Genomic DNA, 14,356 nt, shown 5'->3' with positions numbered 1-14,356 from the left:
CCGGTCCACCCGCTGGCAGGAGTTGGGGACCAGTGGGGAAGCCACTGCCTTGCCACAGGGGGCCCCCATTACAGCCCAGCTCCCTGACCCCAGCAGGTGGGTGCCCAGGGAAATGGAGGATGAACCAAGAAGGGCCTGTATGTGTCTGCATGGGGTGCAGCCCCCGGGCCCCAGGCCCCAGGCCTCCAGCTGTGGCTGCTGCCTGGCCCTGGTCTCCGCTCCCGGTCCCATCTCCACAGCCACCTGGTGAGCCTCCCGTGCCGGAGAGCTGGGGGCCAAGCCGGGCTCCTCCGGGCAGCAGCACAGCCTGGACTTCGGGGACCCCAGCCCCTAGCTCCCCTCCTGGGGCCCAGGCGGAAGCACCCGGCAGCCTCCGGTCCCCGCCGAGGCCTGAGGTCCGTGGAGCTGAGCCAGCGCGGCCACTGCCAAGATTCCCCGGGAGGGGTGGGTGGGGGCGGCGGGACACAGCTCTCTTTCTGCTCCTGCCCTGGCTGCTCCTCGGGCTCAGGCTCCGCCGAAGCACTTCCTTTTTTAGGCAAAGTGGTGCTCTGCCTGTCTGCCGCCTTCTCACCTGCCAGAGGGAGGAAGGAAACCATTGAGTCCCATCCGTCTTCCTCACAGAGCAGCCCCGGGAGGTGGGCAGGGAGGGGACATCCTGGAAGAGTTGCCCTGGGGGGCCTGTGCCCCTGCCCCACGGGGAGGAGCGGCTGGGAGAGGGAACCCGCACAGGAAGGCGTCTGAGGAGTGAGGGGGCAGGGCTCTCCGGCCCAGGGGGCACTGCCCCACCCCAGCTAAGGAGAGGGGGCAACAGGGGGGTGCTGGGGGTCTGTCCTTGGGCGTGGAGTCTGACCTCAGCCCAGGCCCTAGGCCCCCCCATCGGGCAGGGTGCGTGGGGATAGCAATAGGTCGCATGATCACCCTGGACAGGGCCTGAACAGCCACCCCCAGCTCCCGGACCTCTTCCTCCAAGAAGCCAGGGGGGTGGGGCTTTTGTGTCCCCCAAGAAGCCCACGTGCTATGTCCAATGCCCTGTGTCCTTTGTAAGTTCAGCGCTTGCAATCCCTGTGGGTCGGTCCTTGGAGACACGTGTCCCAGCCCCCAGACACCTCCCCCTGCCCCAGCCCTGTAACCCAGTGGGGGCCAGGGCGGGGGCGGGGGGGTAGTGCGGGGGAGGCGGGGACCTTGTTGGGGCACGTTGTTCTTGGTGTCACCCCCACCCCCACCGCCCTGGGTCCTCTTGGGCCCGGCTCCAGGGACTCCCAGCACCGCGGAGACCTGGGCAGTGGGCCTGGGATGACCCAACTTGGGGGTCCCCGTCTGCTCCTGGCTGGGAGCAGGGGGCAGGGCGGACCCCCTGGTCTCCCATACGGGGCGGCCGTAAAGGAAGGCCCCGGTGTCTGTGCGCGAACATGCCCACGAGTGCGCGGCCCGGTCCCTCGGTGCGCGCGCCTCCCCCGCCGAGTGCGCGCATCGGGGCGGGGCCTTTGGGGGCGGGTCCCGGTCCGGCCAGTGCGGGGACGCGCGGTGCCGCCCAGGAGCGAGCCAGCGAGGGGCTGGCGGAGTCCGAGCGCCCGGTCCGCTGCGCGGGATGCTGCCCTGGACGGCGCTCAGCCTGGCCCTGAGCCTGGCGCTGGCGTGGGCGCGGAGCGGCGCGGAACGCGGTGAGTGCGGGGCGCGGGGCCGGCCTCGGGCGCCCCCTCCATCCCCCGCGGCCCCACGCGGCCCGCGCTCTCCTCCCGCGGCCAAGGGGCGGGGGCGGCCGGCAGGGCACCCCACCCACCTGCGGCGGACGGACCCAGACGCCCCAGGAGACTCGACCGAGCGCGGGGACGTGGAGGCCGCCATCTGCCCGGTCGGCATCTCCACGGATCGAGGGGCCTGGGCGAGGGGGGCGGTGTCTGTCCAGGCGGCTGCCCCGGCCTCAGTTCCCCTCTCCTTGGAAGGACCCTTCATAGAGAGATGACAAGCAGGTTGGAGTCGCCCCACCGAATTAGGGAAACCTGAGGCCCCAGGGCCCAAACCAGAACCAAGACACCCCAGTCCCCGTCTGCCCATGGCCCAAGGGTGGAGGGGCCCACGTGCCCCCGCTCCAGGGGTGAGGGGAGGAAGGGGCGGCCGGGAGGCGCTGGTGGGACCTCAGGCTGCTGCAGCAGGTCACTCCTTCCGGGGTCCGGATGGAGCAGGGGCTGGGGGCCCGGGGAGGGGTGACATCATCTGTAAGTGGGGTCAGAACTGCAGCCCGGCCATCTGGGCTGTGGGCGGGCCTGCGATCAGTGTTGTCTCCCCATCTCTCCCCTCCTCCCCAGCCTTCCTCTTCTGAGCTGCTTTGCAGGCCCCCCTGCCCCCCGCCATGTCCCACCTGCTGCCTTACCTGGAGGCTGAGCTGTGAGGCTGAAGACAAGCCTGAGGGAGCAGCCCCTGACCCCCCGGGCCGTCCACTCGCCCCTCCTGAGCTGGGCCAGGACCCATGGCTCCTGCCTGTTTGCAGTTAGCCGTGGGGGCTTGGAGGGGCCGGCTTTGCTTTACAGATGAGATAGGAGCCCAGAGAGTGTCCCAGGGACATGGCCAGGGTGCAGAGCGGGACCCCTGAGACTTGGACCCCTCTGCCCCTGGGGATGCCACCCCAGGACCTTTGGGGAGGGGGGACTGAGCAGGCTTTCAGGGCCTCCTGGGGTGAAGCTCCGGCTGGGGGAGCTGCCGTGGGTGTGGGGCTGCCTGGAGTCCCCACCCGGGCTGAACCCTCCCCCTCTCCCCTAGGGCCCCGGGCAGCAGCCCCCCAGGGGGACCTGCTCTTTCTGCTGGACAGCTCAGCCAGCGTGACTCATTATGAGTTCTCCCGGGTCCGGGAGTTCCTGGGGCAGCTGGCAGCCCCACTGCCCCTGGGCCCCGGGGCCGTTCGTGCCAGCCTGGTGCACGTCAGCAGCCGGCCCCACTCGGAGTTCCCCTTCGGCCAGCACAGCTCCGGGGCCGCCGTCCAGGACGCCATCCTCGCCGCTGCCCAGCTCATGGGCAACACCAATACGGGCCTGGCGCTGGCGTACGCCAAGGAGCAGCTGTTTGCCGAGGCTGCGGGGGCCCGGCCGGGGGTGCCCAAGGTGCTGGTGTGGGTGACCGATGGCGGCTCCAGCGATCCCGTGGGGCCCCCCATGCAGGAGTTGAAGGACCTGGGCGTCACCGTCTTCATCGTCAGCACCGGCCGGGGCAACCGCCTGGAGCTGTCGGCCGCTGCCTCGGCCCCTGCAGAGAAGCACCTGCACTTCGTTGACGTGGACGACCTGCCCATCATCGCCCGGGAGCTGAGGGGCTCCATCCTCGGTAGGTGGGCGGGCAGAGGCGGGGCTGGGGGGTGGCCAGAGCCCAGCCAGAGAGCTGGGGTGGGATTTTAAAATATATACACTTTTTTTTATTGATTTCAGAGAGGAAGGGAGAGAGAGGGAGAGGAGAGAAACATCAATGTTGAGAGAGAATCATTGATCCATGGATCGGCTGCCTCCTGCACGCTCCCCACTGGGGACTGAGCCTCCCCCCGGGCATGTGTCCTGACCAGGAATCAAACCGTGACCTCCTGGTTCCTAGGTCGGCAACCAACCACTGAGCCCCGCTATCTGGGCAGGGGTGAGGTTTAAGAGGGATCTGTCTGCCTGGAGCAGGGGCCAGGGCTGCAGGGCAGGTGTCCCCAGGGGTTCATGGGGGAGGTGCCCCCTACCTGGGCCGTGGAGGGATGAGGGCAGGCCTGTGTGAACATCTCCACGTGGGGCTCTCTGAGGGGCCCAGCCCCTTGGAGGAGGCCCCGGGGAGTGGGGGGCCCGGTGTGGACCCAGGGGCTGCTCTGGTGGGGTGTGGCTGAGTGGAGAGGAAGAGAAAGGGGCTGCCAAGCCTGAGGACTGTGGGGGGGGGGGGCGCAGGTACTCCTGTACCTGAGCCAGGGCCCACCATGTCTGGAGCTGGGAGTCAAGTCAGGAGGGGCCGGGACCGCCTCCTTTGGGCTCTGCTTGACCCCAGTGCCCCCAGGGTGAGGACAGCTGGAGGGTTTCAGCAGGTTCCTTAGCAGGTTAGCAGCTCCTTCGGGACCCCTGATCCCGCCAAACCGCAGAGGGGGCGGGGCTGGAAATGAAGGGCCTGGTCGCGGGCTCGGCCTCCGTAGCCACTGAAAAATGCCAGTAACCCCAGGGTTCTGCCCAAGTCTCCGCCTGTGGGTTAATCATCCACCCGAAACCAGAAGAGAGTGGCCTGTGGGTTGCAGGGGGACTGGGTGCCTCTGAGACTTTCCTTCCGGGGACACCTGGCCCCTGGTTGCCCCAGGTCAACCACTCCACTGGCTGAGCCTGGAGGCTGCAGGGCAGCCAGGAGTGTGGGGTGGGGGGGCTCCTGGGAAGGGAGTGGGTCTCTGTGTGGGGGATGGCGGGGGGGGGGGGCGGTGGTGAGTGCCAGGCTGGCAGTAAGGCCCCAGCATCAGAGGAGGAAGCCACAGGATCAGGATCGTGACAGGCTGAACCCTGCCCAGACACGAATCCCCACACCCGCCAGCTCCGGCCCAGATGGCTCAGGAGGAACACTCCGTCCTCTGTCGGGGATCCCACTCTGGGGTGACATTCCTCTGGGGGCCTGAGGCAGGCAGCCTGCCCCCCCTGTCCGGCTGCTCTTGTCACATCCTCAGCACCCCTCGGGGCGTCCCCTGGTGGCCCCCCATCTCCTGGCTGCATCATGGGCCCCTTTGCCTTGACTACCCAGAACTAAACTGACCCCAGGCCCTGGGTCTCTCTGGCTGGGGGGAGGGGGGCAGGGAGGGGAGCTCTCTGTTCTCAGACACCACCTGGGGGCCTGTCACCTTTCAGGGGCCCTTGTCCAGGCCTAGATGCTTCCCAGCGGGCTGGGGCTGGGGCTGGGGCCGGGCCGGGGCTGGGGCTGGGGCCGGGCCGGGGCTGGGGCTGGTGGGCTGAGGCAGGGAAGCTCCTGATGGGGCCAGAAGTGGGGGGCTGCATTCCTGTCTCCCCCCAGCCCTGTCCCGGGTTTGCATATTCTTCGCATCTGCTGGGCGTGGTGAGCCTGGCCTGGCTCCCCAGCATTCCTGTTCCTCGCGTCTCCCTGGTGGGGGCCCCCACCCCGGCCTCTGTCTCCTGGTTCCCGGAGTGGGCAGTTCAGCCCCGCGCCTGGGGGAGGGAGCAGGTGGCCTGGCGTCCCTGACCCCCGAACCCCCGCCCCGCCAGATGCCATGCAGCCGCGGCAGCAGCTCCGCGCCTCTGAGGTCACGTCCAGCGGCTTCCGCCTGGCCTGGCCGCCCCTGCTGACCGCCGACTCGGGCTATTACGTGTTGGAACTGGCACCCAGCGCGGAGCCGGCCGCCGCGCGACGCCAGCAGCTGCCGGGCAACGCCACCGGCTGGACCTGGGCCGGCCTGGACCCGGACACGGACTACCACGTGGCGCTGCTGCCCGAGTCCAACCTGCACCCCGTGGGGCCGCAGCACCTGCGCGTGCGCACGCTGCCGGGTGAGGCGGGGGCGCGCGGCCCGGGGCTGGGGGCGCGGGGCGCGGGGGCGGGGCGGGCGGGGGGGCGCGGAGCGCGGGGTCGGAGCGGGCGGCGGGCGGCGGGGGGCGCGGCCCGGGGCGGGGGGCGCGGGGTCGGAGCGGGCGGCGGGCGGCGGGGGGCGGGGGGCGCGGCCCCCCACTGACGCGCGCTTCCCCCGCAGAGGAGGCCGGGCCGGAGCGCATCGTCATCTCGCACGTGCGGCCGAGCAGCCTGCGCGTGAGCTGGGCCCCGGCCGGCGCGCTCCGCTACCACGTGCAGGTCGGGCCGCTGCGGGGCGGCGCGGCGCAGCGCGTGGAGGTGCCCGCGGGCCGCAACGGCACCGCCCTGCAGGGCCTGGCGCCCGGCACCGCCTACCTGGTCACCGTGACGGCGGCCTTCCGCTCGGGCCGCGAGCGGGCGCTGTCCGCCAAGGCCTGCACCCCCGACAGCGAGCGCAGCCGCGCCCCGCGCCCCCCGCCGCCGCCGGGGCCCGGGGGCCGGGGGCCGTGACCCGGACGCCCGCGCAGCCCAGGGCCCCTTCTCCCGACCCCGGTGCGGGAGGCGCCCACCGCCGGACCCAGGGTCTCGTTCCGGGGGCTTGGGGGTGCGGACTCGGCCTTTGCGCGCGGCGATCCCGCGTGACCGACCCCCAGTCCTCGTTCCGCGGCCGGAGCCCGACTCCAGGGCCAGACCCTCGGCTGCAGCGACCCTTCCCTGCCTGCCCGGCGCGGGGCCCTGGGTCGTGTCCTTGGGGCTGGAGTCAGCGGGGAGATGGCGGGGGAGTCTGGGCGCGGGGTGAGACCATCAGACCCGGGACAGGCCCGGCCCAGGACCAAGGGCGGTGGGCCGGGTGGCCTCCCACTGTGAGAAGGGCCAGTGGTCCAGCTGGCCACTCAGGTCCGGGAAGTGGCTAGAAGGTGGAGGGGGGCGCGGTCCGGCCAGGTCCCCACAAGCTTCCAGGAGGAGACAGGACCCGCCAAGGGCGGGGAAGAGTGTTTGGAGGTGCGGTCAGAGGTCAGCGGCTGGAGGGTGGACAGGTGCCCTTCGCCAGGAGCCACCCAGCTGCAGGGCAGTGCCTGCCCCCCCTCTGGGCCCAGCACAGGGAGGCCGGAGCTGGCATTCAGGTCCCTGGAGACAGCATTGGCAGGGAGCCTCCTCTTGCTTCTGATGGGGTCCTCCAGGCTGGGGGGGTCAGCAAGGTCCCTCGGGGAAGCACCCCAGCGATTCTCTGCCTCTTCGGACAGCGCCCTCCTCTGTCGTTACTCACCCTCGGGGGCCCCAGGCCAGTCCCAAGGGCAGGCAGCGCCAGGCCCCTCATCCTCTGCCTCTTCCCCACTAACATCCCACACCTTCAAGTACAGATTAAACCGGATGTAACCGGAGTCCTGCAGTCTCTCTCCTTAGATACTTCACTCTTCGCCGCACCCGGCCCCTCGGGGGTCCTGGTGGACGGGGCCTTCGGTGACCCCTCTGCACCCCTGTTCAGAGAGCCCCAGCTCGTCCTGTGGGCGCGGATTCCGCGGTTGGGATGGGAGCACCTGCTGGAATGCCAGGGATTGGCTCTCCAGGGGGCTTCCACCCACCTCGGCCTTCTGCCCTCTCCTGGGGCGGCCGTGCCCTTTCTGGCTTCTTGCTCCAACCAAGCTCTGCAGGGTTGAGAGGTGGTCTCCGGGTCTGGCCAGTGTTTTCAGGTTGGCGGTGTGCATGTGCCTGTGTGTGTGCGTGCACGCGTGTGTGTGCGCCTGTGTGGGCCTATGTGTGTGCATGTGCCTGTGCCGGTGCGTGCCTGTGCCTGTGTGTTCATGTGCCTGTGTGTGTGTCTGTGCGTGCCTGTGTGTGCGCGCATGCCTGTGTGTGCACGTGTGCGCATGCGTGTGCCTGTGTGTGTGCGTGCCTGTGCCTGTGCCTGTGCATGCCTGTGTGTGCGCGTGCGCATGTGTGTGCACGTGTGTGCGTGTGCCTGTGTGTGCGCATGTGCGTGTGCCTGTGCCTGTGCGTGCCTGTGCCTGTGTGTGTGTGCCTGTGTGCGCGTGTGCGTGTGCCTGTGTGTGTGTGTGCATGTGCATGTGCATGTGCCTGTGTGTGTGCGTGCCTGTGTGCGCGTGTGCGTGTGCCTGTGTGTGTGTGTGCATGTGCATGTGCCTGTGCCTGTGCGTGCATGTGCCTGTGTGTGTGCGTGTGTGCGTGTGCCTGTGTGTGCCTGTGTGCGTGTGCCTGTGTGTGTGCCTGTGTGTGCGCATGTGCCTGTGCCTGTGCGTGTGTGTATGTGCCTGTGCGTGTGTGTGCCTGTGCGTGCCTGTGTGCGCGTGTGCGTGTGCCTGTGTGTGTGCCTGTGCCTGTGCCTGTGCGTGCATGTGCCTGTGTGTGTGCGTGCCTGTGTGCGCGTGTGCGTGTGCCTGTGTGTGTGCGTGTGCCTGTGTGTGTGCGCGCGTGCCTGTGTGTGTGCGTGCCTGTGCGTGTGTGTGCGCGTGCCTGTGTGTGCGCGTGCCTGTGCGTGTGTGTGCGTGTGCCTGTGTGTGTGTGCGCGTGCCTGTGTGTGTGCGTGCCTGTGCCTGTGTGTGTGCGCGTGCCTGTGTGTGTGTGCGTGTGCGTGTGCCTGTGCCTTGCGTGCGTGTGCCTGTGTGTGCATGTGCCTGTGTGTGTGTGCGTGCCTGTGTGCGCGTGTGCGTGTGCCTGTGTGTGTGTGTGCCTGTGCGTGCATGTGCCTGTGTGTGTGCGTGCCTGTGTGCGCGTGTGCGTGTGCCCGTGTGTGTGTGTGCGTGTGCGAGCCTTCACTCTCCAAGCAGCACATGCCCCTGCCCAGGCATGGAGACCCCACCACCCACTCATCAGTGTGCCTGTCGTGGGGCAGCCAGGGTTGCCCTCTGTGATGATGGCAGGAGAGACAATGGCCCCGCCCCTCCCTCCAGCCCTGGCGCTGTGAGCCGATTGGGAAGGGGGGCTGAGGGGGTGGGTCCAAGGCCCTGGGGACAGAGGGCCATGCCTGGCCAGGCCAGGCTTGGTCCGGGGCCCTGTGTCAGGTGGGTGTTGGGTTTCTCCTCCGTGTTGCCCAGCCCCTTAAATCTGGCCCGGGGAGCCCCGTGGACCGTGGCTGTGTGCCCTGCGGTTTCTGCGTCCACTCTGCCTAGTGGTCAGAGGCAGCGGGCATCAGAGCTCCTGTGACCTCCTCAGCTGCCCTGTTCTGAGGCTGGTGGGTGTGAGCAGCAGGGGTCCAGGGCCCCAAGCAGCCAGGGGGACCCTACCCAAGCCCGGCCTGCGCCTTAGGCCCGATGTGCCCCTGAGGGTCAGAATTCCCCCCGTGCAAGTTCGAGTCCCCCATGCTGATCTGCCCAGGCGCTCATGGGTCCAAGACCACTGGCCACGGAGAGCCCCCTTCCGCACAGAGCCCCTGCCCGCCGGCTGGGCCTTGGGGAAGGGCGTGGTCACCCACTCGAGACAAGCTGAGTGGTGAGCTCCTTCTCCCGAAACAAGCCTGCGACCCCCAGGGAGGGCAGAGGCTGAAGACACGGCCACACCCCCCGGAAGGGGCCCGGGTTCCCCTCGTCGCGGCTGGATGCTGAGGCCCAGGGAGGGAGCCCCACTCCCATCTCCCTGCCAAAGGCGGCCTCTCCTGGGCCCATATCTCGGAAGCACCGCCCTTTCTGTGCATCGTCCCAGGCGGTTCTTACAGGTCTCTGAGTCGGGGCCACAGCTGGGAGCAATCTGGAGGCAACAGCTTTGTCCCGGTTCCTCCCCTCCCCTAACACGCAGGCCCGGACCCCTCCGTTCCCCGGGGCCCACGCCTGCCAGGACTGACACCCTCCATGCACGTCAGGCAGCAATGAGCGTCCCGCACGTCCGTGGAGGCTGTGACGCACACGGCAGGCAGGCGTCTGCAGGGCCCGCGTGGGCCGAGCTGCGAGGGCCCTGCCACTGGGACGGGACCCCAAGGGGAGGCTCCTTTGGCGCATGGGGCACCCGCATGAGTGCTGTTCGCACAGCTGTGCCCATTCTGCGGACGTCCCCAATTGGATGAGCCATCCGGGCGCTCACAGGGGCTGCACGTCCGTTCGTCCTCCGTGGGGTCTTCCCCGCTGCCCAGGGCTCGCGTGTGGCTGGGGAATGGCTCTCCAGCTTGTGAACTCTTTTAAAAAATTAAAACAAAACCAAAAACAGAGTAGAGTAGAAACATCAATGATGAGAATCATTGACCTGCTGCCTCCTGCACGCCCTGTACTGGGGATCAAGCCCAACAAACCCAGGCATGTGCTCTTGACGGGAATTGAACCTGGGACCCTTCAGTCCGCAGGAGAGCGCTCTAACCATTGAGTCACCGGCAGGGCCAGCTCATCAGCTCTTGGACAAAAGCCGTCGGTGAGGAGACCAGAAAGCATTTGGGGTCTGGAGCCGCCGGCCTCGGCCAGTGAGGTGTCCACCAGTGGGAGGTGCAGCCAGCGCAGGACTCCCTCCAGCGGGAGCCATTTCCACGGCGACAGCCCCAGGCCAGTTGCGAGTCCCAGCCTCCTGCTGGGGAGAGGGGACAGTTCAGGAAAACCAATTGCACAGCTGTGTGCCCGCTGCTTTTTTCTCTGGGTTGAAAAAGTGTCTCCCAACATCCATGAAAACAAACAAGACGCCAGTGGAAGTCGTACCTGATCCTAGAAGTGAGGGTGATGAGGTGGGGGCTCGGGGAGACCCTGTCCCAGGCAGGGGGACTCCTGACCCCATTCTCTGGAGGGGCTGAGATCGTCTGGGCAGGGGTAGGGTTCCCCGTCCACTGGGTTCTCATTAAAACACCTGCCGCTGCCCTCCCCAGTGGGGCTCAGTGGTATGAACCAGGAGGTCACCGTTCAATTCCTGGTCAGGGCCCATGTGTGTGGGGCGTGCAGGAGGCAGCCGATCAATGGTTCTCTCTCATCGTTGATGTTTCTATTCTCTCTCTCCCTCTCCCTTCCTCTCTGAAGTCAATAAAAAGATATTTGAAAAACAAAGCAAAACACAGGGACTCCTGGGAGTTCCTTCTAATGTTCCCGTAAATAGAAGCATAAATAGAATCAGGCAAGTTTTTGCCTTTATAACTTGCTTTATGGCCTTACAGCTTTAACAAACCCAATGAAAACTCCCTCTGTTCCACATCCATCCTTTATGTCTAGAGATAAAACCTATTCTTTTCCTTTAAAAGAATATTTTTATTGATTTTAGAGAAGAAGGGAGGGGGGGGAGAGAGAGAGAGAGAGAGAGAGAGAGAGAGAGAGAGAGAGAGAGAGAGAGAGAGAAAGAAACATCAAAGATGAGAATCATGGATCGGCTGCCTCCTGCACGCCCCCTACTGGGGATCGAGCCCATAACCCAGGCCTGTGCCCTGACAGGGAATCTAACTGTGGCCTCCTGGCTCACAGGTCAGCGCCCAACCACTGAGCCACGCTGGCGGGCAAATCTATTCCCTTTCAAGGTAGAGTTTACATGTCCATCCTCCTAAATCCACGTTTGAGGAATCATCTCTCAACTGATTTTGGGTGGAGGCCCTCCATCGGTGCATGAAACCAGATCTAAGGTTGGCGTTCCTCACCTGGTCAAGCCCTGCTCATGCTCCTCAGGCCAGTTAGACGTGGGCTCCTCCGCAGTTCTGTGTCAGTAAAGCAAGGTGCGGCTGGTGCGGCTCAGGTGGTTGAGCATCGTGTTGTGCACCAAAAGACCGCCGGTTCCGTTCCAGGTCAGGGCACATGCCCGGGTTGAGGTTCGTTCCCCAGTACGGGAGGCAGCCGACTGATATCTCTCCCTCCCTCCTTTCCTCTTCCTCCCTCGCTTTCTAAAATCAATAAAAACATTTAAAAATATATTTTTAATTGATTTCAGAGAGAAAGGGAGAGAAACATCCATGATGAGAGAGAATCATTAATCGGCTGCTTCCTGCACACCCCATACTGGGGATCGAACCCGCAACCCAGGAATGTGCCCTAGACCGGAATCGAACCCGGGACCCTTTGGTCCGCAGGCCGATGCTCCATGCACTGGGCCAAACTGGCCAGGACAAAACGGATTTTTTAAAAGGTGTGGAATTAGCCCTGACCGGTTTGGCTCAGTAGATGGAGCGTCGGCCTGCGGACTGAAGGGTCCCGGGTTCGATTCCAGTCAAGGGCATGTACCTTGGTTGCAGGCACATCCCCAGTAGGGAGTGTGCAGGAGGCAGCTGATGGATGTTTCTCTCTCATCGATGTTTCTAACTCTCTATCCCTCTCCCTTCCTCTCTGTAAAAAATCAATAAAATATATTTAAAAAAAATAAAATAAAAGGTGTGGAATTAGCGGATCAATGAAGACCTGTTTTCTCCTCATGCCCATTAGGTGAGGGACTCCGCGTTTAAGGAGACAGACTTCTGCACAGGGGCTGCCCTGGGGGACACCAGGCAGGGGGGTGTCTGCAGCCCTGGAGCTGGGAAGTCCTGGGCGGGAGTGCAGGGGCCTGGAGCTGGAGTGGAAGGCGCAGGTCTGGTGTGCTGTGCAGACCCCGGAGGTCTGGCTCCGTTCGGGACACAGAAACCATGCCTGGGCTCCCAAGGCAGCGGGGCCCCTCTCTGGGCTCAAAGTCAGGCCTGAGGCCAAGCTGTCCACCTGCATCTTTTTGAAAAATATATGTTTTTGATGATTTCAGAGAGGAAGGGAGGAGAGAGAGAGAGAAACATCAATGATGAGAATCATTGATTGGCTGCCTCCTGTGGGCCCCACACTAGGGGTCCAGCCCACAACCCAGGCATGTGCCCCGACCGCCTGGGACTTGAACCGTGACCTCCTAGTTCAAAGGTCGACGCTCAACCACTGAGCCAAGCCGGCTGGGCTGAGACTGACCTCTTAAATGTAGAGCTACATTCTCCGTTATCCCTTATTCTATAAAGTGCACCGGCTTGCCAAACTCAGGCCTGCGAATGGAGCTGGAGAGGGGCCCGGGGCCAGGCCTGTGTGGGCAAGAGCGTGGGCCTTTTACCCACTTTCCTCCTTGTCCACCAAGCCCTGCCAGGCCTCTGGGGGAGGCATGCTTTGTGGCTGGCCCATGAAAACCTTGAGGATGGCCGCTAGGGGGCATCGGGCTGGAAAACTCATTGGGTTTTTTCTTCGGTGGAGGGGGGAGGTCACAGAACTGTCCTCGAATTCCCCCCCACACACACACCCTTTTGTTAAATTCCGGCTGACAGTTGTTTTCCGTCTAGTGGGGGAACGGACCGCACGAAATTCCAGGAACTCAACCAGTTCTGTAAGGAAAGGACGAAGGGACAACTTGGACCTTGGCCCAAAGGCGAACTTTGCTACCTTGGGACACTGTGGGTCCTAGAGCAACGCTGGCCTGTCTGTGTCCACCCTTCTCTCCCTCTGTCCCAGGGGGGTCCTGCCTGCCCCTTTGTCCATACAGCAGGCACATGGCCTTTGGACGTCCCCAGGGAGAAATCCTCACCCGTGTGTGACCGGGAGCCGGGACTCTAGGCTCTCCTGCAGGGAGGGTGGCCTCTGGGGCTGGCCTGCCCCTGCCTGCTTCTCTGGTGGGAGCTCTCTGTCCAGAGCGACACAGAGGGTCACCCAGCCACGGACACTGCTTCCCTGAGACAGTGAGAGGACCCGCAGGGCCTTTCTCCAGTCCGGCCCTTCACCCAGGGAGACGGGCCGGGACCGACCAGCTCCTGCCCTTTTATCTCGGCATTGAGTACATGCCCCAGGGCCTGCCCGCCATTGCAGGCCCCATCCCCTCTGCCCCAGCTGGCGCTGTGCCGGGGCCAGGAGGCCACGGGCTGTGGGATCAATGCCTGCCTGCTGCAGTGGGAGGGGCTGCTAGGCCCTGGGAGCTGCCAACATAAGAAACATTCAAACCTGTGAAGAGTTTTTGTGAGTTTATTTGAGCCAAACTGTCAATTGCCCGGAAGCAGAATCTCAAAGAATTAAGATAATGCTCCAGAGAATGGCGGTTTTCCACCTATTTTTATACATTACAATGCTTTATGTAAGTGAGTTACATGAAATCCATTGGTGATAGGTTAGGGGGGCGGGAGAAAGTAAAGCTGGGAAACCCCTGGGATTGGATAAAAAGTAAAATGATAGACACAGGCTTCTTTTATACAGATGGGTACAGGGTAGTTCACAGTCAACAATTAACACGAAAATAATAACAAGGAGGAAATTTGCCACCCGGGCCATTTGTTGTGCCCTGAGGGATGGAAAAAGGGGTGACATTCCACAGGTGTGTTATCTTAGATGCAAAAAGACAATAGGTTTAGTAAAGAGAGAAGTTGATCTTTGTTAAGGAAGATACTGGCCTAGAACATGACTACCCACTACAAACTGCTTTTAGTTTAAAAGTTTTTTTGTTTTGTTTTGTTTTTTTAAATATATTTTATTGATTTTTTACAGAGAGGAAGGGAGAGGGATAGAGAGTTAGAAACATCGATGAGAGAGAAACATCGATCAGCTGCCTCCTGCACACCTCCTACTGGGGATGTGCCCCCAACCAAGGTACATGCCCTTGACCGGAATCGAACCCGGGACCTTTCAGTCCACAGGCCGACGCTCTATCCACTGAGTCAAACCGGCCTGGCTAGTTTAAAAGTTTTAATACCAGACCATCCTTTGTGGTTACTTTAGGTCTCTGAGTTTTCAAGGCCTCTATGCAGGCCTCCCCTGAGTTAGTCAGGTCAGCACGTGGCCCCTTTTCCTCCAGTGTCAGGCTCCCCCTCCCCAACCCCAAATGCCCTGGGTGGGGTTTTCCCCCAAAGGTCAGCGGTCTCACACAGGTTTTCTATGTCTGTCTCTCTTTTTATTTTATTTTACTAGAGGCCCGGTGCATGGATTCGTGCACTGGAGGGGTCCCTCGGCCTGGCCTGCAGGGA

The 14,356-nt window shown here is 63.8% G+C and overlaps 1 protein-coding gene across 2 annotated transcripts; it reads left to right on the top strand.

Moving 5' to 3' along the window:
- The first annotated feature begins 1,471 nt into the window (after positions 1-1,471).
- VWA1 (von Willebrand factor A domain containing 1) lies at positions 1,472-6,884 on the top strand. 2 transcript variants are annotated; one of them, XM_081087528.1, is made up of 4 exons: positions 1,472-1,661; positions 2,758-3,315; positions 5,208-5,489; positions 5,690-6,884. In XM_081087528.1, the coding sequence occupies exons 1-4, from the start codon at positions 1,589-1,591 to the stop codon at positions 6,016-6,018; spliced, it is 1,242 nt and encodes a 413-aa protein (XP_080943654.1). In that variant the 5' UTR covers positions 1,472-1,588; the 3' UTR covers positions 6,019-6,884. The 2 variants fall into 2 exon arrangements, with proteins under 2 accessions (XP_080943654.1, XP_080943653.1); XM_081087527.1 differs by lacking the exon at positions 1,472-1,661 and having other exon boundaries at positions 2,240-3,315.
- Positions 6,885-14,356: the final 7,472 nt, after the last annotated feature.

The sequence above is a fragment of the Myotis nattereri genome, assembly GCF_964212035.1.
Source record: "Myotis nattereri genome assembly, chromosome: 3".
In the NCBI taxonomy this organism is placed as follows: Eukaryota; Metazoa; Chordata; class Mammalia; order Chiroptera; family Vespertilionidae; genus Myotis; species Myotis nattereri.
The sequence above is the reverse complement of the archived record's forward strand: the minus strand, read 5'-3'. Positions and strand labels throughout refer to the sequence as shown.

What these genes read in the sequence shown, in the direction of transcription:
- VWA1 (XM_081087527.1), top strand. Translation starts at nt 2,562, where the DNA reads ATGGCCAGGGTGCAGAGCGGGACCCCTGAGACTTGGACCCCTCTGCCC. An exon ending in GCTGAGGGGCTCCATCCTCG is followed by an intron (nt 3,316 to 5,207) that starts GTAGGTGGGCGG and finishes CCGCCCCGCCAG; the next exon opens with ATGCCATGCAGCCGCGGCAG. An exon ending in GCGCGTGCGCACGCTGCCGG is followed by an intron (nt 5,490 to 5,689) that starts GTGAGGCGGGGG and finishes CTTCCCCCGCAG; the next exon opens with AGGAGGCCGGGCCGGAGCGC.